The sequence below is a fragment of the Prinia subflava genome, chromosome 4 (assembly GCF_021018805.1).
Source record: "Prinia subflava isolate CZ2003 ecotype Zambia chromosome 4, Cam_Psub_1.2, whole genome shotgun sequence".
In the NCBI taxonomy this organism is placed as follows: Eukaryota; Metazoa; Chordata; class Aves; order Passeriformes; family Cisticolidae; genus Prinia; species Prinia subflava.
Window position 1 is genome coordinate 17133052 of NC_086250.1, and position 25719 is coordinate 17158770.

At 40.5% G+C, this 25719-nt stretch overlaps 1 protein-coding gene across 3 annotated transcripts in view; it reads left to right on the forward strand.

Moving 5' to 3' along the window:
• TBXAS1 (thromboxane A synthase 1) overlaps positions 1 to 25719 on the forward strand; it is a 238149-nt gene that overhangs the window by 95972 nt on the left and 116458 nt on the right. For all 3 annotated transcript variants that reach the window (XM_063395672.1, XM_063395673.1, XM_063395674.1), the window contains one exon: positions 15385 to 15481. In XM_063395672.1, coding sequence (XP_063251742.1) covers positions 15385 to 15481 — 97 coding nt within the window. The remainder of the gene's footprint in view (positions 1 to 15384; positions 15482 to 25719) is intronic.

The following is a 25719-nucleotide window of genomic DNA, read 5'->3' on the forward strand; positions in this document are numbered from 1 at the left end:
AGTCCTTATGAGCTCCATGCTAGGATTATTTGAAAAGTGAAGTTTCTTTTGAAAACATGCTGTCTGATGAGTGTTTTACAGCTAATATATAGCACAGGTGATCTTTGATCTCTGCTGCCTGCTCCCTAGCTAATTAATGGTTAAAATGATAATTTTAAAGGGAATGAAACTGCTGAACAGATTGTTTCTTCTTATCATATTACACCTGCATACCACAATGTGTCATCCTCATTCAAGGAAGGGGGAGGAAATATTCTGAGTTACAAAAACTAGTTCCTTAGACTCAATTTCACACTGCTCTACTGTCTTCTTTATCTATTGGAGCCTCTATTTGTTAAACTTTTTAACAAACTGTAAAGTTCACCTTGTAATTTCCCCCCCACCCCTTACTACCATTTAGAAAGAAGCAGGTGGAGAGCTTTTAAAAGGTGGAAAAATCTGAGGCATTATTTCAGTCCTCCTAGAAAGCATGGGAAAACAGCAGTGTTGTAGATTTTGCTGTGCATATTAAATGCTTTCATTAGAATTTCCTAAGGTGCTCCAGAAGTATTGATGCAAACCTAAAGCAGATACATGCAATATGCAATGTTCAGTAGCTATTAATGGTCTCTGACTCCACTCGCTGTGTATCTGATTATGAACTGGTATTCCCAGTGTCATGCATGGTAATTTTTTAATGCATTTCTTGAATAATTTCCCCTCACTCTACGCAGAGGGAGGCAAATGCATCGTGCCTCCCAATGTGTGTGTGTGTGTCTGTGTCTGTGTCCCCTTTCTTGGCAGCCTTTGAAGTAGATCAATTTTAGTGCTCAGGAACTTCTCCATCCTGCCTTGGTCACTTCACGGGAGAGTGAAATTATTTCCTCTCCAGGTGACTCCTTAATGCCAGTTTCCCCTTCTTTCTGGCAGCCCAAAGAAATCCAAGAGCAAATTGTGACTATTTTGTGACTGTGCTATGGGAAGCATTGAGCAAAAGAGATTTCCCTTTTCCACAGATCCCACACTGGGTCTGGAGAAGGGTGAGGAGAGGAAACTGCAGATCAGCAGCCTGTTGTCTGCAAGCCCAGCACAGGCTGGAGCATCCATGACTTTGGCCGTTTCTCCTGCCAGCAGCTAGGAGCCCCAGGATGCAGGTTCTGGTTAGACCCTCTGCCCGTGCTGGGGAGCCCTTAGACAAGACCTCATGGGGCCTCTGCCCCTTAGGACATCAAAGCATTGCACAGGAATGGATTTAGGATGTCTATGAATTAGTTTCTTAAAAACAGTGGTATTTTCCTTTGTGAGGACAACTACACTTTGCTAGGTATCTACAGAGATGTTTCCTATCAAGTGCTGTCTTCAGTGTCATTGTTCAATTGGTATCACCACTTTGTTGGGGTTTGTTCTGGTTTTGTTTTTTCCCATCCATGACCTTGACTTGTAGACTCTGTGTATATGCTTTTTTCATACTTCCTTCCCTCTCCTTCTAAATATTTGCTTTGGGTTTTTCTTTCTGTTACTTTTCTCCATCTCCTTCAGCTCTATGCTATCTTTCCTCCATGGTCTAATTTTTATTCCTCCCTGTTTTTCTTATCCATGTTGAGTTGAAAACAGTAACATGACCTGACAATTTTAACGTCATTCCAAGGTTTTTATGTAATTCCACAAATCTCTTCATTACTTTTTTATTGTTTTGTCATATATAGGTTTTAGTTTTTCCCTCTACCTTATTAATCTGGGGATCAGTTTTAGTCTGCTAAGTTTTATTAGCAAAAAAGGGGAACAAAATATCTCCTTTTTCTTTGTTGGTTTGGCACCATCCTAAAATTACCCTTTTTCTCTGACTACCTCTTTTCTTTCACTAGAGAGTCTGTTTTATGTCAGACCTTCTGCTGGCAGTGAACAGGGTGTGATTTCATCAGGCAATAGACAAATGTATACCCCATTGCAGAGGAAGAAGCTGTTTTCAGCTGTTACTATGTTCGTTCATTTTTCCTGTCTTGGGGAACATGGGGTGAGCTGAGCCACCATTACCCTGAGGATTTTGAATCTTTCTTTCCCTCCCATAAATTTGTTGCTAAACCTGAAGGCTGGTCTTTAAGTAGGACTTGTTTTAGTCATACTGGTGGAATTCTACAAGTATAATTAAAAAGCTGTAGTGTTGTCAAAAACTTCCCATGCAGAGACACAGCAGCTCTGCAATGACAGACACTGCATCAGGGAGAAGACTGACCGTGTCCTCTAGCAATTATTGGGGTATACTCCCATAGGAGCTTTTTCTAGTCTAACTTTATTAAGATTCAAATCGTGCCTTGTCCCAGAATCCACTCTCTGCCCCATGCAAACAAGCCTGAAAATAATGGTCTGGGCCTTCAAGCTGTTGTTTACTTCAGCATAGCTACATGACAGTCATAGAGTCATGACTATTTGAAGATCTTGACCCAATGTTTAGGTCTCTCTCATGTTATATAACAACTTCAATTTTTGCATGATGGTATCTACTGAATAAAATTAGGGTTTGTACTGCAAATTTGAAGAAATATCCAGACCTCTTAAAGTAGTTTACAGAAAAAGGAGTGAGTTGGGAGCAATGTTCTGACTCTGGAAGGTCTAGCAGCAGACATTTTATCCCTCAACAATAATCCAGGCTTTTCTGTCAATGTTGGAATCTATTTTATTGAAAAAAGATCTTGGCAAGGACACTGGGAATTGCTGCAGAGTCTTTCAAAGTGACATTATGAGAGGATCTTGGTTCTTCGGGACCTTTTATTGTATGGAACATCTTATGAAATACTCTGTGGGAAGGGCCAAAGTAAAGTGTTACCAAAGCAGCCAAACAATTTTATATGTTCACCAGCTGTCCATTTAGGCCAGTAGGAAATAAGCTGTGTTCGGGGTAGGAGAAAGAGAAACTAGGTCTCCAAGTACAGTACAGAGACAAATGTTAAACTAGGTCAGATTGTAATGTAACATCATACAGAAAGGCATGAGTTTTTAAATATTAAATTCTATTAAAAGAATATAAATTTTTATTTTTGAAATAGAAACGTGTATTAAAAATGGGGAGATTAATGTTTGAATTACCTAAACTTATTTTTACTACAGACCCATATTTTCTCCTGTCTCAGTGGCATTTTATTTGCTTTTGTCCTGTAACTAATACAATTGGATTTTCATCACTAGTGAAGAACAGATGTTTGTGAAACTACCATAATTTTCATCCTGTTCATTTCCTTAGAAAAAATTTTAAACAACTATACAATTTGTAAGCTTGGGAGCAGACCCCTTTGACACACCACTGTGTTTATACCTAGTCACAGCACTGCTTTGGGCATTCCATGTATTTCCCAGTCTTTTGCCTCTTCTGGGCTTGCCACTTTGGATATTGCATTTCTGCAGGCAGCTGTACTCACACTTTCAGAAGCTGGCACCTCTGAAATCCACAGGCTGTCCCTGGTGCCAGAGGAGTGGAAGCAGTGGATTATACTGAGGTCAGAGGACAAGGGGTATTCCTGGCAGTGCTGACCCTGCCATGCAGGCAGCATTGCCTGTATACTGGCAGGTCTCTGCTAGATTTAAAAGGCTCCAGGTGAGAAGAGTATAATCAATAATTGCATATATTAAAAGTGGTGCCTTCTTGTGCTTTCCTACCTTTTTCCCCTTCCTTCTTTGCCTACAGGACACGAAGCATCGGAATCCCCCAGACAATTGCTCATGCATTTACATTTTCATTTGCTTGGTTTACAGCAGGATTGTTCCAGCTTTTGGGAGGGGCAGCTATCAAAGATGTACAGGCACTGCCATTGTGTTTTATTGTTCCAGTCTATTTTTCCCTGTGAATGTAGGTGGGAGTTTTTCAGTGGGTTGGTTTTGTGGTTTTTTTACTTTCTCTTTCTTCTAAGAATTTATAACCCTGTTATTGTCAGTCTTCAATCATTTTTGATAGATCAATATATTTACTTCAATGATGGTTCATCCTACAGTCGTGCTTGTATTTTTTTTTTCTTTATTTATAGGGGTTATGAAGAGATTCAGGGGGTTGTATCTCTGTTATTCCTGTCATTGCATGAGAATCAAGTTGCTTGAAATTGGCCCAATACATTTATATTTAGAAGGAATATGATGTGTTTGCATTGGTCTGTCTACTGTTTTCCCTTCCTTTTCTGAATAAACTTTCAGTAATTAGAAATGCTGTTTTTTTCAGAAGTGTTCTCAGAAATCTTAGTTATGACTGCTGATGTTTCATGTACATTGAACTGTTTGGAGGCAAGGGCTCTAGGAAACTGCTCTAGCAGACTCCAGAGATCCAGAGGGTTTGGGTAGTAGCACAGCAAGGCAGAATGGTAACATGGACTCAAAAATGAGGCAGGTCCATGGGAATCCTGTGGTCTCCAGCCAAGCAGCTATGACTCAGGCAGAGAGGAGAAATTCTTGAGTCTACATCTCACTCATGTCCCCAGGCAGCCAGATGTGTGCCTGGGACAGCTGTTCAGTGCAGCTGTGAAGAGAGCTCACACATGTGCAGAGCAGTGTCAGTGTGGTTTGCTGTGCTCTAGCTGGGGGTCAGTAGAAGGGGTGGGTGAACAGGACTCCCCAATGAAGGTGAAAGGATATGGCTGTGGGACAGAGGGCTACATGTATTGCTCCATCCCCAGGGATTTGGGTTGTCTCATGACAAAGTGATGCATATGCCATTTGTTATGCAATTGCCTCCTTTCTCCCACCACAAAGAAGGGAGCAGCAAAGGAAGTGTGTTTGTTACAACTGATAATACGTAGAACATGGTAAATGGAAAATAGGTCAACTAGGCAGTGCTCTCACCAGTATTACAGTTTGAAACATGATCTGAATCTTATGACTACACGTTAAATATGGGAAAAAATCCCTGAACCTGCATGGATTTCAGTAAGGTTTAATAATTTAAACCAGGTGAGCATATTAGCTGTTTGTGGGATGTAATCCCCATAGTTGCCTTACCAGAGCCATATACACCCTGGGGTTTGGTACATTCATTCTTGGGCTGAAATAATTTGCCATTTTATGAAAGCTGTGACTCAACTACCTTTCAGCAGTGTGCTGTCCATTTGTAACAGCAGATTTTGCTGGAAGTCATTACTTTGGAGTGCCATTGTTACCTGTACACATCACTCCTGCTCTTCTTGTCTTTTGTAGTACAGATTTGCTCGTTGTTGTTAGTGAGTATCTTACTGCTGATACACAAGCTATCAGGTTTTTCTGTTCTTTTCTTCCTTTTCTATCTCTGTTGAATTGCAGTTTCCTTTGTCTTCTGTGTGGTGCACTGAAAGAGGTTAGGAAATTTATCATGGTTATTTTTAATGGGTTTTTAAAGTCCTGCACAACACATATTGAATTGATTCAGGAAAATTTCCTGGAGCTGTAGCATTGTACTATTAAAAATAATTTTATCATTGCAATTTTTTTGTAAGAAAATACATCTATTTTTCTCCTTCCATCCTGTAACAAAGCCCTGCTTTCTAATGTTTCTGCGTGGTCAGATATTAGCCATTTCCCCAGATAATTTAAGTTGGTCATGTGTACTGCTTGCATTTTTATTGTAAAGAATTCTGCTAGTGGTTTCATGATAAATGCATCAAGCATTGGGAAATTACTTTTATTAGTGTACATTTAATAATGCATTAACAAAATAAATGGGTTCGTGTGTGTGTTTATCTTAAGAATGTATAGAAAAAGTACATGCTGCTATAGGTAAAAAATTAATCTTTCCCGTGCGCATTTTGTGTGCTGTAGCATAAAAAAGTACATTCCCAAGAGCTCAGTAGGGGGTTACTATCTTTTTTTCTTTGTTTAAACATTTATTTTTTTTTAGGCAGATCATGCAAGAAATGAGAGTCCCGGTGACTGTCCCCCTCGTGGCCAGTCTGACAAGCCTTTTCCTCCCTGAGTAAGGCTGTCTATTGTTGGCTGGGATCTGTGTCTTTATTGCACAAAAACCAAATGAATAGTGGCTCGTGGCTTCCCACTTATGAAACCCTGCGTTCACTTGCTTAAACTTCAGATATTTTCAGGCTAGTAACCATGACCAAGTCAAAGTGTCACTTATTCTACAAGACGGCCTATTGCATCTGTAGCTACCTGAAATTCGATTTGGCTTACTCATTCCATCATTCTATGTTTATGGTGTAAAGAAAGAAAAAAAAAAAACAAAAAAAACCCCACCAAAAACCAACAGTCTATTGAGTCCTGTCTATTACTGAAGAATTAAAATAGTCTGATATCAAGACAGTATGATTTCAGAAATGCATGCATCTGCATTAACATAAGCACAGCAAAGGTATTAAGAGGGATAGTGTACAATATAATGTAACTCTCTCATTGATTTAAGATCAAAATGCCAGTAAGAAGGATTAGACTGAGACAAAATTATGTACATGTTTATTTCAGATACATTCAAAAATAAAATATTGTTTTGTCCAGCACTGCTGATCCTATTTACAGGAGACAGATGAGCTGTCTTGCCTATAAAGAAATGAAAGATAAAGTGCAGAATTGAAACAAACAGAAACAGCCTACTGATTTTGAATGTCTCTGTTCTGAGTGCTGCTTTTGAAGATACATATGAGGACATGTCTTTTCAGCAGATAGGGATACTTGGTGCGTTCTGAAAGCCTTTTCTTTCCTCCAGGGCTAAAATGGCTGAGCGAAACTAGAGAAGTGAAGAACTCCAGCCGCACTTGAGTTTTGGCCGTGAAAAGTAAAGCATACATGAGATGAAGCTTGCAGAAAGGCAGAGTTATGGATGGCTTTTCTACGAGACCCTGATTTCAAGTCTCAGGGAGAAAAAAATAAAACAAACCTCAATTTTATCATGGTCAGAAAGGCTTTATGAGAGGTAGCAGTCGGATCACATGGATTTTGTTTTAGTCGCCCTGGAATGTTTGCTTATATGAAGTTTAGTCATGGGTGTGTAACTATAAACTTTATTACGCTTGTGCTTTTATTATAGTCAACCTGCTTTATCACCTGCTGTATCTTGTGATGTCGTAGTATCACAAATTATATTTAAATCCTTTGACCGCCTTCCCGTTTCGTTTTCTCTGTATGGTTGCACATATACTCTCCTCCTTTTGTCTCCTGTCCCCAAATTTTTCTTGGATCCTTCACTGCAACACACACATGCTCCCCTGTTTTCTGGGACACTTAGAATCCTCCTTGGCCTTGTGGACATATGTTTAGATAGGTCCCCCATACTTTGCTAGAAAGCAACCCTGGATTGTATTCCCCTCCTCCACATGTTCTTTCAACCATATTATTCGATGTAGCATCACAGTCGTATCCCTCATCTTCTGCAAGTGTGCTGCTCTGTCTCCATTTATCTTGTATGAAATGGCTTTAGCCCTGCCAGGGTAATGCTGCCTGTTGTTTCCCAGAAATTGCTTACCTGTCTGTCAAGGGAAGCTGCTTGGAGCTCCTAACTAGAAACCAAGATAAGCATGCAGCAGCTCCCTATCCTTTCCTTATGTGGGGTGGGAAAGATTGAAAAAGGTTACTGTTGTTTAGACCAAGTAACATCGTCTGCTTACCCTCCTCAGCCATCTTTTAAGTTTTTTTCTTTTCATTCCACTGTAAACATAGGTAGTACTGTTGAATATAAATAATAGGCTCATACAAATCCATACAAATGAACACTGTGCTCATAGTAGCAAGTAAAGTTTGGAGAGACAGAAAGTTTGCTATCTTCCAGAGGTAGCCTTCCCTCGAAATAATAATCCAGTGTTCTGGAAAAAGTAACCTGATGTTTTTTCCCTCAGGTTATGGCAAAGGAGTACTTTAGTAGTGAATTAGGTGCAAAGAGCAAGAGATGAGACTGTTCTCACGCTGCGTCTCGCAAACCCCCAGAAAGGCCGGGCACAGAAATATGCTGAAACCCACAGGAAACGCCTGCTGCACCATCACATGAGGTCAGTCAGGCATAGCGCGCTTTAGCGAGCGCAGACAAAACAAGCCCTGGTGAAAATACCACAGTCTAAACACGAGTAACAAAACACAGACTAATACAGCTCTACTTGGTGGGAAGCACCCTGGGAAAAGATTTAGAAACATTGTTCTGGCACTCTTGCTGAGAGGAAGAGCTATGAGGGCTTTCAGCGTCACCTGGTCAAATAGTGCCACGCACCCACTCAGGAGGAGTGACTGGTTTCTTATTAATATCACAGTACTTTTCATTTCCAGTAGCATCCTGTAAAAGCAGTACCCTATTTACAGCTTTCATTTGGCATTAATGAAGTGGAATACTGATGTAGCTAATCAGCGCTAGCGGTATGATGCAAGCATGCGGAGCGGCGGTGGTAATCATCTTAGCCCAGTTGGCAGGATAAAAATAACCCCTGCCAGCCCTGGGAAGTGGCAGCTCCCTGGCTGTGGAGGAGCACAGCCCACAACCCCATGGCTCTAAGCTACCCTGGAACCCAGCTTCTGCTGCAGACCACCTAAACAGAGAAACGAAACCATTGTTATCCCTGTCCATCCCTTTTGATGCTTCTCTCCCCAGCCCATAAACATGGGCCTGAGTTTTCGTACTTGTACTGAGGTCTGGACTCAGATTGCCTCCAAAACCCTAATGGATGTAGATTGCCAAATATGCTTGTATAATTCAGAGATGGTGGGGTTTTTTTTCCTCTTTGTGGCACTTTGTGAGCTTAATTTAATCTCTGTCATTTCTTATATGTGGGTAAATGTCATCTACTTCATTTCATGAATGAGTGAACACAGCCATGTAGAGGCTGTGTCTCCTGCACTGCTCACTTGGAAGGGGGAAGGGATTAGTAAAAGTGTGTGACACCTCAAGTTGCTAAAACCTGGGGTTAGAGATGCTCAGAAACAGATTTCATTTTGACCCTGGTGTAAGTTTCTTGAAAGACTCTACCAACTCTGTACATTGTAGTGGCCTCAATCAGCCCCCCTTCTCTTCATTGTTAACTTTAAATTTGTTACTTTAATACCACAAGTCTCTTACTGCACCTGGGGAGGGAGGAGCTCCTTTTAAAATAGCTCTGCTTTTAGTGGTGGGGAGAAGATAAGTAATCCCAGAATTTTCTTCCTTTTTTTTTTTTTTTTTTTTTTGATACTTCCTTAAGCATGTCAGAAGGCAGAGGCCTTCTGGCAAGGTGCGAGTTTGAGATAGCGCAGAGGTTCTTGGTATGCAGAAGATAGCATTTTTCATCCCAGGTGTGTGGACAAAGAGTTGGGTGCATAACTGTACAGAGCAGCACAGGAATTGTGTGTGAGCCAGCATTTTATGTTACATGATATTTTTAATGCACCTAAAAATTAAATTAATAGTCCTATGTGCTTATTTTAAAGCTTTCACAACATGAAAAGAAATGTAGTTCATTGAAAAAGGAAATGAGGAACAATTTATTCTTGCATAGAAATGAGTGTGGCCATGCCTGTTTTTTTCATGAATTTACACAATGTATTGGATTAGTCTCTGGATGAGGTGTGTGAGGGTGTGTGTTGGCAGAGCTGAGAATTGAAACTTTTCTTTGTGCCTGAGGCTTCTCAGTGCTACATGGGCTTCATTTTCATGTGCAGTAATTTCACCTGTTTGCAGAGTGTTATGTTTTGGGGGTGTCCTTTGTTTGTTTTTCTTCTCTTAAGTATTAATGGGTGTTTTGTGGTTCTCCAGTCTGGAGATATTCAACTTGTGGGTGCTTTATAAAAATAGTCCAGGGAAGCACCTTGCCAACTAGAGTCACAGCCTCAGATGCAGAACAGGTGGCACAGGAGTTTGTTCCCAACCTTCCCAAATAAAGTTGGCATGCAATTTCCAGGTGTACATAGCAGCTAGGAAGTTCTGTTCTCACAGGGTGTCAATAGGGAAAAAAAAAGGTGATTGCTGGCAGTTCCCATCTCCTCCATACCTGACTGTTCCCTAGTCCCTCAGATGGAAAATGGAAAATGTTATTTGTTTTCCCCACTGTCACTTCAGATTAAGTTGCAGGCTCTACAGGCCTAGAATAAGACTTCTACGTATGAATATCTCCTGTCAAATTAGGATATGGGACTTGGAGACCTTTAGCTGCTAATAAAACACAAATAATGCTCACGGTACTTGACAAATTTGTCCCGCTCCTTTCCTCTCCTCTCAGCCCAAACTAACCCTTTTTGTGCAGACTGTGTTTGGGTTTTGCAGCTGTTTGTTCTGTATTGCTTAGTCCTACCACATCTGAATTGCCTTCGAGCACTGAAAGGGGACAGTGCTATGACAAATCAATTTGCTGACCTCTGAAATAATTAAGTAAGTAAAGCTGGGCTTGAGGCCTATTTTAAACAAGCATTGTGCTATTAGTTTTTCTGTTTCTCTGCCTGCAATGAAAAGGTATCTCTAAACAAAAGAGACAGAGTGATCGAGGAATGGCTAGGAAAAGTCACCTAAGAGAATCAGCCTTTTCCCACTGTATCTCTGTGTTTTTGTACACCTCTCCTTCTACCCCCACTGCCTTTTTTTTTTCCCTTTGTTCTTTGCTCTTCCTTGAAGAAAATAGCAATAATAAAATATTCTGTTTTCGTGTCTCTACAGATGATCTTTGTGTGCTTAACCAGACCACAGCATAGAAAACAAAACCTTGCTTATTGCCTGACAGCATATATATGTTTTATGATTTATGTGGTTGTAATACATGAGGCTGATAATAGATAGGAAGATCAAAGTCTTCTGTGAATTGACAGCAGCGCTGTAAACAAGGTGAAGGGGTTGCAGGTGTTTCCCACATGGATGTTATACAAAAACATATGGCCCTTTGCCATAAGGTACTGTATGTGCTCTCCACCTTTTCCTGTGCAACAAGGCAGTGTTGCTGTGAGCTTTGCTCAGAGAGCACAGCCGTGGCTCAGGAGCTGGGAAATGCTGTCAGCAGCAGATGACCATGCAGTGTGGCCAGGATGATCTTGGGAGTTTGCAAAGGCTAATGCTAAACTGATCTTTCAAATCAAAAGTAGCTGATTAATCCTCTGTGTCATCTGAGAACAGAAATCTGCATTCTGGGGAGATCCCTGTCAAACATTTGGAAGGAAGATGATGGGCTGAAGTGCTTCAGGAGAGACTGGGCAGTCCAATGTGCCCCCCCCGAATGTGTCTTATCACTCCTATTTCAGCTTAGAATTGGGCTTGGCAGGCATCTCTTACCTCCATGGGTTATCTTCTGTGGCCATGGCAGACACTAGGTGTGGGGTTGAGACATCTAGGCCACATCTCTGCAGAAAGCATGAGCAAACCAGCAGATATCATTGTTGGATTGCTGTTTATTCTTGTGGATAAAAGAAGAGATGTGTTTAGAGAATGACCGAATCGTTGTAAAGAGGACTGCAACATCCTGGGTGAACCCTGAACACAAGGGAGTCATCTGTCTCATTAATTGCCTTAAGAGGGGTGCTTGTCTGCTCTTAGGAATGAAACTGCTGCAACTGGCTGTGGTGGGTGGTTGTAGCCTCTTCAGTTATTGAAACACTTCCAATGAAGTTTGGCTTGTTTTGTTCAATACCCTGTGACATAACCACCTCCTTGAACTGCGAGCCCTTTGGCAATCTTTGCTTTTTTCACAGCTCCTGGGAATAGACCCATGCCCTCTACTGAAAGTCTTTTTGCCAGGCCATCTTGAGGATGACGTGGCATAAGGCTGCTGGCTTTTGCACCAGCAGCCTGCTGGGACAATGGCTCCTCATCCACACTGTCATCTGCTGGAGGAAGCTGTCACTGTGCTTGTGCTCTTGATGTACTGGTACCAGGTCTTTCCTGCCTCACCTTGCAATAGAGCTAAACTTACTGGTCTAAAATGTGAATTTCTTTTGCTGTCCTGGAGGGCTGCAGTTTAAATTGAAATATAAATTGCCCCAACAGCAAAACTTAATTAACCAATACCTCATCTACAGAGGAAAATTTGTCTCCATGTGTGGGTCATGAACTTTACTTTTTGCTGGTGTGGCAGTGTTACAACTGATTTCCATGTGGACAGAGGTGCATCGCCCCAAGGGTGTCATGCTACATGCATGAATTCTTGCTTTTCTGCAGGAGCAGGCTAGGTATTCCCAAGTATTTGCTTTACACCCTGAAAGACCTAGATGAAAATATTATAAAGTGTTGGGCCAAGCAGTGTAATGGTGCTGTAGCTAAAGGTAGAACTTCTGTGTGTGAATGAGCCCTGTGGAAAGATTAACCTAGGAAAAGTTAATAAAAGTGCTATCCTAAATTATTCATGAATCCATTTGCAATGTGCTTGCCCAAAGGCTTTTGTTTTTCTCAAACTCTTATTTATTAAAATCTGACAAGAATATCAGGTTTTGTTCAATAATAAATCTAAGTTTACGTGAGACTACCGATATCCTCATCCAGTAATACAGAATCAAAATGAAGTTACATGGCAGGGGTGAATATGTTATTTACTTGGGAAGAATAGATTATTGTTCAGGAGGATTTTATCTTTTACTTGCTATTTCAAAACAAGTGAAAAAACCCCAAAACACCTAGTTGGGAGATAGCCTCTTGTTTTGCGACTGAGGCCTTGATCCTTCAAAGGATTTAAAGCCTATTAAAACTCAGTTAAGCATCTTTCTGGCAGCTTTTCAGGTTCCAAACTTGTGTTTGCTGAATGAAATAGCTCAAGTGATCTTGTTTCATGCTTAGTTCTACTTGTCCTTTTTCCTTAACCTCAGGGAAAGACCATGGAAGTCATGCTTTTGGCTTATGGATTTTGACCTCCAAAGTATGTCCATACACAGCCTCATCTTTTTGTGTCCTAGACAAGGTTTGAGATTGTATACAGGAAGTAGGAGAATGGAAAAAAGGCAGGAAGAGAGCTTTTGCTGTTTGGGATCCAATAATGTGTGTGCTTTGTAGCAGTCATTCCTTTAAAAAAGGCAGAATTTTGCTTAAAAATCAATTTAGGTAGTTTGTTGTTTTTGGATTTTTTTCCCCCAGCATTTTCTATTTATTATTTAGGGGATTGTTCAATACCCTGTGACCCTGTGTTTCTGTGTATTAGTAGGGGATTTTTCCTCCCTTCTTCTCCTTCTCTGCCCTAATTTATAACTGCATAAAGAAAGGAGAAGCAGGTGTCTATAGCTAGAAAGTTAGAGAAGAGTAAATAAAAAAGAAAGAGCCTAGCTGTGGAAACAGAACTGAAGAGTTCGGGTGACTGGTCTGAGTTGGAGGATGATGAATAGATTTGTTTGCATAAGCTTGGCTTCTGAGTCACTTTCTCAATAAAAGCAGCTTGAGTGGGAGATGCTCCTGTCCCAAATTTTTAGTCCTGAATGCTTTCAAGCACAAAGTGCACTGTGACATAAAGACTCCTGCTGTGAGTACCGTGCTGTTATCCCAGTGAGCAGGAACTGGAGCTTTGCAATTTCCCAGGTCTGAAATAAACTAGAAGTGTGTCTCTCTTACGCGCACATGCTTTTCCCGATGTATCATGTGGTTCCTTCCCCTTGCTGGTCAGAGTTAAGCTGTCTGGGTAGACATAACCAGCTTCTGACTGAGATTTGGAATCTGGTGTAGGGAAGCTGGTGCCTGTGAAAAGCTGTTTGTTGCAGGACCATCAGTCATTAACCAATAAATGTGACATGGAACTTGCTAAACTTGGAGGGAGGAAAAGAAAAGTGAGGTGTGACCATGAGAGATCAGTATTCATGACTGGTCATTCTGGTAGGTTCAGAGCAGCACAGCCTTGAGAGCTTATGTTGCCTCTCTGATGCCAGAAAAACTGTACAAAGTACTTGCAAAAGTTGTATGTGGGGCATTATCCTCTTCTGCTAAAGTCTATGAGCAAAACCCTCTTTAATCTGAGGCATCAGCTCTTTTTTATGTACCTATGAGGATTCTGAACAAAAGATTGACCATTACAGGCAGCTGCTTGTGCTGTGGTTGAGCAGACTGGGAGGAGTGAAAAAGCTTTACCTTCATAGACCACACCACCCATATCTAATGTTACAGTAGAGCCTGTGAGTTGCATTTGGGAAGTAAAAGTTCCCTCTGGAAACCCATGAGAGAAGGAAAGACGATATCTTCCTTCCTGAAGAACACTCTGTTCTTGTTCTTCTCTGCCATTTGTTTGTTACAAGTTTTGGTGATAGAGAGGTCAAATTGGGCTGTGAAACCTTGTTTTGGAATCAAGATATTTGTCTGATTTGTTTGCCCTTGAAGAAATCAGGCTGCTGCAGCTTCATTGCCATGGGAACCCCTAGTTACTATATTTAATTCAGCCCAGGATTGCTTGTCTATTTGGTTACTTCAGTGTAGACAGGTGATAAGCAATATATCGATACTGGGCTATAGCATACCAAAATGATTAGGCATGGATATTACTGTGCTATTGCAGCATCTGTGGTATTGCTCTTGTGTTCTGCTATGAGCTGCCTGGCCCTCCTGTGCCTGCCTCCAACCTCCTCTTCCTCTCTCCTGGTGGAGAAAAGACTGTGCTGCCTGAATGGACTTTCTGGTACAGCCATCAACAAAGGTAGGGACTGCAAGCAATCTCTGCTTGTTGGTCGTGCTTCTTCCTCCTGCAGCAGAGCAGTCAACCATCAAGTGCCTGTGGGCCTTGCAAGAAATGGTGCCAGAGAAGGGAGCTCTGCACCCCTGGAAGTTGTAGGGTTGGGATGGGTGCCAGTGCCTCTGCAGCATCTACAATGGTGTGAAGACCTGGAAGGGCAGACCCTGGCTCCACAAGGTCATATTAAAATGGGAGTAGAGAGATAAAGGGTGTACAGGCAGAGACAGCCCTATCCTCTTCGCCTGTTCTTCCTCTGAGCTTTACTAATTCCCTTAGACTTGATAAAACCTACCCCCCCACATACACTTTTTTTCCCCTCCCTATTAGTGTAATGTAAGGTTTGTCCTTGGCAGTGCAGAGCCTGAGATGCACTCAGTTCTAGTGCTAATAGAAGTGGTGGAAGTGTGCTTTACTGCAGTCACGCTGGGGGGACTTTTGGAAAGACTCATTAGAGGCAGGGCTTAGCCATGAAACAACATTTCATGTGGCTGATGGCAGGAAATTCAATTTTGTAGATCTTTCATTATTATTTCAGTAGGTTTCTAATGTTTTACTCCTCTGTAGTTTGGTTTAGTGATACTACATCACTTTTCACAGAATTCAGAGTGAGCATAGAGTGTGTAAACCTTTATGTTAAAATGTTGGCTGAGTATTGATTAATCAGTAAAAGATTTTAAGCTGTTTCCTTTAAATTCCAGGACCATGCATCTTAATTTAACAGTTGGGAGGGCTGGGGAAAGATACTGCTTTACCTAAGGGAATACATTTTCTGTGGTATTTTTTCACTGCAACTATATTCCAGCAAAGAGATATTTTAGAGAAGGAGATTGTTCTCTGTGGTCACCATCTGCTAAAATTATTCTTTATTTCTTTCTAGGTATTATATTGGTCGCCAGATGTTTGTGGTGGTCTCCTCACCAGAGATGATCAAGCAAATCTTAGTGACAGATTTCAGTAACTTCACCAACAGAACTGTAAGTACATATAAAAATTGCCTTTGTGAATGGAGTTGGTAGCACTGCTAGTCTGAGCTCAGACCAAAAGTGGCTACAAGGAAGCTGGAAACAGAGAGGCAAAATTACAACATGGTTCAGTAAGACCTTAAGCTATATACACTCAATATATACATTCAGTCAAAGACTCTTGTTCCCAGAACACTCTGAGGATGAAAGGAAATGTCCTTAGGAGAGACACACTGTCTTTGTGACTCAAGCACCAGATGAACGTTGAAGAGAGGGTTTAAATATCCAGTTTTGCCACTGACTTCCTGTGAAATCTTGGAAAAATCACTTACTAGTTCTCTTCCTCAGTTCTCAGTCTGTAACATGGAGATCATATTATTTGCTTTCTCCCACACATGCTCTGTTTTGTGCTTTTAGACCTTACCGTGCAGGAGCAGTCTGCTTGGGACAAGGACGTGCCTCCCACAGCTATTGTATATTAGTCATACCTGAAAATAATAAATAGCAAAGAAGGAAGTTGGAGTTAGCAAGAATTTATACATATGCTCTTGGTTACACTCAGCTTGGAAAGCTCATTTTCAGGAGGAGGTTAGAACAAACAGTGAGGGTGAATGGCCAGAGCCCCAGCAGTTGCTCAACATTTTACAAGGAAATACTGTCACTGCATGCTGCCTCAGTCCCATCCATTCCCTGCTTCCTTCTGGGCCCTTCGTGTGCTCAAACAAACTCACGTGTATTCAGGAGGGTTGTTTGCTGCTTTGGGGAACATTTTTTTCTCTGATTAGCTGTCTGTGTCCTCTGTCCCTCTGATCCTGTCTGCAACCAGTCAGTCTGTTTGCAGACTGCTTGTCTCCTTTGCTTGCTTCTTTTGGTACATGAGTTTCATCTTGTGACTGTCTGTATCTTACTTAATAACTACTGGTAACAGCTGCCCATCACTCTGCCCATACCTCACACTTCAAAGAATCTATTTTTAGATTTCTTGGGCTGAGGTTGTTATATACGACAAGGGGCTTTCCCCCATTTTCTTTATACTTGAAGAAAGTTTCCATCCGTTCCCTTCTTCCACCCCAAGCAGGAACCCTGTTTCTTCCTGTCTATAACTTTCCCATGCTTTTATTCTTTATATTTGGTAGTAGTAGACTCCACCCACTACATCTAGCAGTAGCTGGTGATCAAGCAACACTTCTCTGAAATTAGAAAGTTTTTCTTTGAGGGGACACTCAGAGATTTGTTCTGCTCTTAACTTTAGTCAGCCTGGTCATTTGGATATATCTTTCTCTGTATTGTCACACTTCTCAGTTGGTGAAATTTTTCTTTCTCTCCAGGCTTTTTGTGTTCAGAGGTTGGTCTCTCTTTCTTGTGGTTGTATGTCCATCTGTCATGGACTGTCTGTGACATCTCTGTTCCTCTCTAAAATTCAGGTAGGTTATGTCACTATAGTCACTCTTTCTCTCTCTCCTTTTCTTGTTTTCATTAAGGATCTGTTAGGTAGAGCTGTCTCTGCAGGTTCACATCTTGCCCTTATCACTTGACTGTCCCCTGAATCATTTGTGGCTTTTCTGTACACCATCCTGCTTTATTGATGAGGAACTGAGACATAGACAGAGTGACATCCCTGCCACTAACCAGAAAGCCTATGACAGATGAGAAAATTTAACTCCTAGCCCTCCCTTTAGCAAAATTAGCAGTTTCCTTCACTGTGCAGGGTTGCTATTTCTGTCTTGCTTAATGCCCATGAGTCTAAATCAAATGAACTTCCTTCATCTTATATGCTCTCATCTGCATGTTCTATGGTCTTCTCAAATAGCTACAATCTTTAATAATTTCTCACTTTTCACTTTGTTTCCAGCCATTGCTTTTCACTTCTTGCAGATAAGCAGCCTTCTGTTTCTGGGTCATTCCACATCCAACCTGGGCATCTTTTCTGCTCTGGAGTTCTCACACTGGAAGACGTCTCCTCTTTAATTTTCAGTCAGCTCTCTTGGGGAAGTATTTGGTTACCCCGTACACTAGTAATCCTACATGAATATAAATAATGCTGGATGGTACATAAAGAAGGCCAGTGGAATTTATTCAGATGTGATTTGGGTTGTATGCAAATAATGATTGAAAGGTGAGAGTGAGAAAAGCCCTTTCCAAGTAATAGAATTCTTTCTTATCACATTGACTGAATAAATGTCATTTTAAGACTTTAATAGGGCTGCTTCTTTTTGTATATTTTAAAATTAGTCAAAGCAAACTCCTCTATTTCAAGTGAAGGTTTCTGTTTGCTAGTGGAGAATTCAAAATGCTAAAAAGACTCCCCTCTTTATTTTATTAATTCCCTCCCCAGTGAAGGATGGCTATAGAACTGACTTTGGAGTCAGTGCTGTTCACAAAGCTAGGCTAATATATTCCAGTCCAAACATGGCACATGCTTATTATTTCAATCCAAAACCTTTTTTTTTTTCAGTTTAAGAGTATCAGACTTTTAGGTTGAGAGGATGGGAAAGCAGGTGAGACCATTGGATTTGAACAGGTCTTAGGAAAACACACTTGTGCTTTTCTTTTCTGAGCTCCCCATGTGCATTTCCAAAATGAAGATTTGTACTTCATCCACCAGAGTGAAATGTGAGTTATCTAACCTAGAATGCCTCAAAGAGAGACTGTTCTCTCTGTAGCACTTGTAGCAACTGTATGTTAACAAATTGTTACTGATTTTCAGGATGTGCAGGACTAATTCTAAAAGCTAAGTGTAGAAAAAATTTATATTTCATGTTTATTTGGCTGCTTTTTCAATTATTTGTAAAATATATACTTATTTGATTAAGAGACAATGGGAAATCAAACTTCTGAAGGGCTGAAAACAGTGGATATATTGGTAAATGCCAGTAAGATGATGATTCAGTGAATTCTGACAGTTTTTATTGATGCTGTCTGTAATGTGATGTCATGCCTTTGAGTGCTCGTAAGCAGGATGACCTTAATCTGGGATTGTGCACTTGTGGACTCCCTTCTGGGAAGTCATCTGAAAGCCTTTATGGAATGAGAGTGGTTTTAATCTGCTGAAAGGATTCTTTTCTAAGCATCTTGTATCCTGTCTCTGCATCCTGAAAGACCTAGACCATTTGTGCACTTCTCACATATTGAACCTGTCTGCTCCCTCATTATACAGACAAAGTAGATCTTGCATGTGAACATGAGCTAAACTGCTCTTCATTTTATGTTTCCCTTTGATACTATATATTTCACATCTTTACTATGGCTATCTTTTGAGGATTGCTGTAAAAATCTTTTATATCCACCCCGCCCCCCCCCCCCCCCCCCCCATCTTCTCTTGTTTCTGAATTACTGGTTAATAATTCTTGCAAAAGAAGTGTATTGTGACTGCAGATCAAATCTGCATTAAGGTTCACTTCCTTTTAGAACAAGGAACCAAGTCTAGCCCACAGGCTGTTACTGCTTTGTAGGCACAGGGTATATGTATTGGTACCTGTATAATCACAGAAAAGCAATAATGACATTCTGCTTTCCCATTTAATTTGGTCTCAATTAACGTAAGCATTAGAGCCATTCAAAACCAAAAATGTCTGCTGTAATATACCTTCATACTTGAGGCATATGAAGCCTTTTTCCTCATGTTTTTAATTATAGTTGAAGAAGAAAATATGAAAATTACTTTATATACCTTCTGCCAAAAACCATGGAATTAATTTTAATTTAGGTTAACTATGGAAACCTCAGCCAGCATTTAGGCAGGGCTGTGCTGGAGTAAATGATACCTTTTTCTCACAACTAAGTTAAGTTGTCTCTTGAATAGAAGCTTCCTTTTAAGAGCACTAAGACCATTTATAACTTCATTACTGTGTTGCAAGTGAGATAGGATTATGATGTTTGTTGCATTCTTCCAGGTGGGATAATGATACATAATCTGTTTTCAGACTGTTTTTAATTTCTGCATTGAAAATTTGTTTTTCAATTAGTACTTGAGAATCATTTAACTGTACTTTTAAAAATGTAGAAGCAGAATGTTAAGATGGGACAATGTGAAGAGAAACATTACCTGTACATAATTCAAATAATTTGGATGGCTGTAAAAATATTTCCTAGAAATGTGGATTCAGTGAGCCCTAAGGCAAAGGTAAGTACTGGTTAGTCAAGATTTGCCAGGCCACTGGAGTTGGTGCTGTGCCAGGATTCATGTGGCTATCACAGCTGGAAACTAGTGGTTGATTCAGACCAAATTCTTAAATCTACTTGCCAGCCAGCTGGAGGAGAGTTTCCCTTTGCTTTTTAAATTCAAAAAATGACACCAATTCCAGTGGCTATAAGAAAACATCGCTGTTTTCTCACCAGAAACTTTGCTGCTACAGTGATACAAATAATAACAGATTAACAGCAAATAATAATGAAGTGGTAAAAATAAGAATAAAAAAGTACCAGGAATATAGTGTGATACAAAATCCTTGTATCCCTTTTGAAGGAAAAATGAGATGCTGGAGCTTCTTTTCTTTTTGCTTGTCTATTCTTTCTCTTCGTCTTTGAGTTGATCCACATAAAATCGGATTATTCTTTTCATGTAGAAATTGTCTATTACACTAAGCTGTTTCATCGTCATCATCTTTATTTTAGTAAACCTATAAAGCTTAAGGCCTACCTAGAGCATTAAACAAATGAAATACAACCACTAAGTAGGAAGGAATCTGCATTTTGTTCAGCTGTGGTCCAGGATGCCCGACATATCCCTGAATTGACTGTTCTTTCTGGTCTCTTGCTAGGGGAAGGAAAACTGTATATGGCTGTATCAAAAGATCTATAAAAATTTGATACCAGATGCCCTCCAGAGGTCCCTTCCAAACTCAACCATCCTGTAATTCTGTGAATTTTGGGTCAGGCCCTCAGTCAGCAGAGATCAACATATTAACTTTAGATGACTCTCACTGACTGATAATGATTATGTGTCTCCAGAGCAGGACTGGGATGTAACAACTGGCTTCAAAAAGCTCAGCTCAGGAACTGGCTGGTGTGCATCTGTGTTCTTCACCTTTTGCAAGTAAAGGATCACTTACATGTCCTGTGCAAGATCTTTCTTGCTGCCTTGACTTTTAGAGAAGAGGCATCAGCCCCCACTCATGTGCTGACTTTCAGAGAACAGTGATAATTCAGTTGTGTATCCAAACCCAGAGTCCTACCCAGCTTGTGTGCTGGGCTGTTTCTTCCATCTCTCCACAAATACAGGTTTTATTTTGAAAAATGAACCCAACAACATACTCACTTGGAAGCATGTAATGTAAAAATAGTTAAAGAATGACAAGTTCTATACTCTTGCCAAAAGACATGTGCATGCTGCCTTGACCCTGTACCCTTTGGTTGTTTGGTTTAGAAATGTTTCTTTTCTTCAAGTTAAACTTCCTAGCATTGTTTCCGGTGTGTCAATGCCATTGTCATTCTTTCATGTGAATTTCTTTGTTTACTTAGAAATTATTGTTGTAAAGTGCAGTGGACTCATTTTGTAAATAGATGATGAATGGACTTGCTGGAAGCTCATCTTTGAATGGACACATGGTTTGGGGCACCAGTGACACAGTGTGACAGCAGACAAGTCAGTACTTGGAAAAGGATTCAAACAAATGAGAAAACATGATAAATATATATATATATATATATGTATCTATAATGAAGTTTTCATTTTTCCATGCTTTGAAGTGACCATTCAGTGGGATGACTTCATACACAAGTTATGATCTGGTATGTGTGAATACTGTGGTTGTGATATTTAGTTTTGAATACAGGCTGGGTTTTGTGGCAGCAGAGAGAAAGCATGTGCTTTAATTTTTTTCACTACTTCATTCTGTTTAGATTTTTTTCTTTTTTCCACTCCTTCATCCTGTTTCATCTTGGGTTTTTTTGGTTCATATAAGACATGGAAGGTGACTGGCCTAACAACTCTGGAGACAACATGTCCCATAATTAGTTGCTACATCTGCATGTGAGCTTGAATAAATATCTGTATTTATTTATGGATGCATACAGATGCACATATACTGATTAGGGATCTCCTTGTGAATTGAGGAGAGGCTGAGTCTCTATTCCATTCTCTAGAGCACTGTAACATCAATTGTGCCACGTCTTACTATGGAAGTTTCACAAAATATGCTTCTTTGTGCATGCCATGGTGGCATTTCGGTTCCTGATGCAGTAAAGCCGTCATGCCTGATGGCAGGCTGTGCCTTAAACACCCGGTTGTTTGTGATACTGAGCTGCAATGTTCTTCCCTCTCTCCCTGACTTTGTAGGACAAATCCAAGCATCAATCCTGCCACATGTACAATAAGCCTTGGTCTCATTGAGCTGAGAGTATTCAGTGCTTCCAAAAATCGTTCTGTGCCTTAGGAGAAGTGAAAAGGTGTCCAAGCAGTGAATTTATTAAGATTTACTTTTTTTTTTTTTTTGTCTACCAGTTTTATACAGCTTCTCAATCATAGCTGGTTTGAAATCTTGTCTGGTACAGCACTGGTATAGCAAGGGAATCATGTTAGCAGGGAATGAATTTGGCTGTTTGGCACTTATCTGTTTAATATTAATTTGTTTGACTGCATATTTGTGGGTGCTGTTGTACAGCCACGTGAGCCCAGATGCCTGAGTGATTTTCCAGTGCCAGGAAGCTGAGCAAGAGCTCTTATCCTTGTTTTGACCTGGTGGTTTGGGAGCATTGAGGGTAAACAACCCTAACATCTGCTTTCTTTCCCAAATATGTCTCCATGGCTGTCTTCTAGACATACTGGAATACATTTCCAGCTTGGTCAATATATATGTAACTATTTTACTCCCTTCTATACCTCATAAAATAGCTTTTAATCAGGATTTCCTTGTTTCTTTCCCCTTTTTGCTTTGAGAGCTTGCAGGTTAATTTTTCTGAGCAATTAAATTCAGTTTTGTTTAAATGTTTTAAAGTAGCAGTGCATATGCTTGCAGTAGACACTCGAAAATTAAAATAATAAATATTGAGAGGGTCATTTCTTTCACACTGTGTAAGTCTTTTTATGCATGCACAACAAATTGTCCCTTATTCCCCATATGCTGAAGCTAATAGCACAAAACTAATGTTGTCAAATGATTACTGCTAGTGATGGTAAAATTAATCAGACTTTGGCTTCAGTTACCCTTAGAGAAAGGACTGATGTATTAGTAGACCATGTTCTGAGAGCCATCTGATCCTCTGAATCCCAGTGAGAAGAGGTCTGGTTTTGTGATTAGGGCTCTAGGTCAGGATTTAGGAGCTCTGATCTCAAGTTTTTGCCTTGCTACAGAATTCCTGTGTTCACAAGGGCAAAGCATTTAGGAAGTGCTTTGTCACCTTAATAAATGTGGAAGAGTATGTTGGGAATATCCAGCTGAAGAGTATCATTAGTGAATGTGAATGTTTCAGGACTGATGGCAATGGGTTGGGTTTGGTTTGTATGTTAATGGTTGTGGTGGGAGGGTTTGGGGGTTGGTTGGTTGGTTTTTTCCTTAAAAGAAGCTTCAGAAATGTAGATTAAAAAGTTTTCATGAAAAACTCTTCCCCCCCCCCCAGTAAGTTTCTATTTTGAAGTATTAAGAAAAGCTAAAGTAGAAAAGTTAGTATCATCAGATTTTAGTGTATTTGAGGATCATCATCTCAAGTTTGTAATTTCTATTTGTGATTCTAATTCAGAACAGGAAACCAAGTGAAATGTGTCCTGTGAAGTGGGAGAACTCAATTGTCTTTACCTTTGGAACACCCAGTACCTGCTTCTGCTGACCACTTGTCCTGGTTCTGGCCGGGACAGGGTTAAGTTTTTTGAGTAGCTGGGAGGGGGCATGGCCAGGACCCTGAGGTTATTCTATGCCACATCATTTCCCCCCCAGGGGTGGGGGAAAGGGCAGAAGGGATTCCTTCTGGTCAACTAAACATGGTGGGAGGAGCCATCCAGCGTTGTTTGTTTTCAGAGTGTTTCCATGTGGATCCTTTCTTTTGTGGATCCTTTATTTTCTCATACCCTTTCCTTGTATGCTCTCACTGATATTGTTGCTGGTGCTGTTAATTTTCTTATATTGCTGCTGTTTCCAGTTACTTTCCCTCAGCCTGTGATCTTTACCTTTCCTGCCTCCATCCTGCCACAGGGAGAGGGGAAAGTCGGGGCGCTGGAGGGTGGCAGCATGGTTTGGGCAATCTCAGTGGGGGCACAGAGCTGGGGAGTACCCCTCCTAAACCACAACTCCACAATTCATAAAAAGGTGTCAGCATTTGCTTATGTCTATGCACGTTCTTACTTCTCATTTAATTCAGTGGGCTATGACTCTGTATTTACAGAATGTTTATTCTGTCCAGAATTAGGTTATTCTCTTAAATGGGCGACTTTGGTTTTTTTCTTTGCCTCTCATGGAAAAGAGGGTGAACACAGTCTCTTCTAAAACATTTGAGTATTCAATAAAGACTTGTGAAAGTTTGGAAGGATATAAATATCAGTAGTCTGGAGTGCCACAAAACAGCTTACAAGCAATCAATCTATAAACACTGATTGTAGTTAAGTCAAATTAATTTGAGGATGGTCCTGTTGACTGACTTGAAGATACCCTCTAATTGACAATGCGTTTCCTTTGAGTGGTGACTTAGGTAGTTTGCTGTTTGAGGAAGGTTTCCTGTGTTGTTGAGGCTGGAGGAAGCTCTCAGCCTGTTTCCCAGCAGTGGGTGCCAGGCTGTACCTGGGTTTGGAGAAAGCCACACTTACAGTGAGGCTGCTATTTTAACTGGCTAACATACTGTTGTCCAGGTAGGTCATATGAATTTGTTTTCTTGAGAGTTACGAATCTTTAACTGAGTAAATGAACACTAATATTTTTCACATTTCTAGATTGCAAATAAAACTGGCTGATTCCTCCTGTGTGAAGGGCTGGCAGTGATGGTGGAAATGGATTGGTTACACACAGATGAAACACAAAATAAAAACTTTCCACTTTTTCTCTTTTCCAGGCATGGGTTGACTGTTTTCAAATGCTATGGGCCATAAACCTTGGCAATATAAAAGCAATGCAGTTGACTGTAAGGAGGCAAGAAGACACAAAAAAAAGTTTCCTCTTTCCTTGCCCCGTCATGAGGAAATGATGAGTCAGCACATTGAGACCACGGCTGATGTTGAGATGCACAGTCCTTTTATTTTTCACAGGAGTTATTATGAAATGAGTTATTTTTCAGCATGGGTCTAAATATTTGAATCTGTCCCTGAGTCTTTCTCTGGTTTGTTAATGGGCTGCAGTGCTGCCATCACCATGGTATCCTGCCACCTCTTCTCCTGTGCAGACTGCAAAAACCACACGATGAAATTTACGTTTTTAATTCTCCACTCTCCATGCCTGTACTCATAGAAATGCTTTGCAAAACCGTAGGAGGACACACATGCAAGGACAATCCAGTATCAAGAAACAACTTGGGTTGCTTGTGCTTTTTTTTTAGTTAATTTTTAACGCTCTCCCTTTGTGCTGTTATACTGCAGCCATCAGTGGTTCAATACCTGCTCCTAGGTAGACACCACAACACCAGATGGATTATGTACTTTACATCACTAATGATAGTGGCTGATAATGTGTGCAAATCTCCCTTTCACTGCTTGTTCAAGGCAGTCAAGAAATACTGAATACAGCTGTACATAATTACACTTCTCTTGAAGCTAAATCAGCCTGTGAAATTTCTGTTCCAGGAAAATGGTCAAAATTAGTCAATAAAAAACCCAACAAAACAAACAAACAACAAACCCCCAAACCCTTTGCGTGTGCTTAGTAGATGGAATATTATGACATTCTGTTTCCTAAAAGCAAGGGTTCCCTGCCAAACTATTGAGATTTAAAAGGGGGAGGGGTGGAAATACTGCACAGTGAAACTACGAAAAGGTGATTTTGCTGCAGGTGTATGAAGATGCTGATTTGACAGTATGCAGTGTGTATACACTTGTTTGTGCCCTGAGGAGTTTGTGTAGGACTAAGTATGCGTGTGTCTTAATGTGTTGCAGGTATGTGAAGGGTCCCTCCCCCTTTTTACCCACTCCCTGTTCCTTTCACATGTTTCTTCGTGATACTGTGAGGTCAGCTTTTGAAATTATCTGGTTTGGCTTGTTTATCCTCACCTCTGATTCCTTCTTTGTTCTATCATTCTTCAAGATTTCCTTTCCTAAATAACTTGAGAACAAGATCAGAGTTTTATTAGTTTTTGCCTTCCCTTCCCCCAGTTTTTTCTCCTGTTGAAACTTGCCA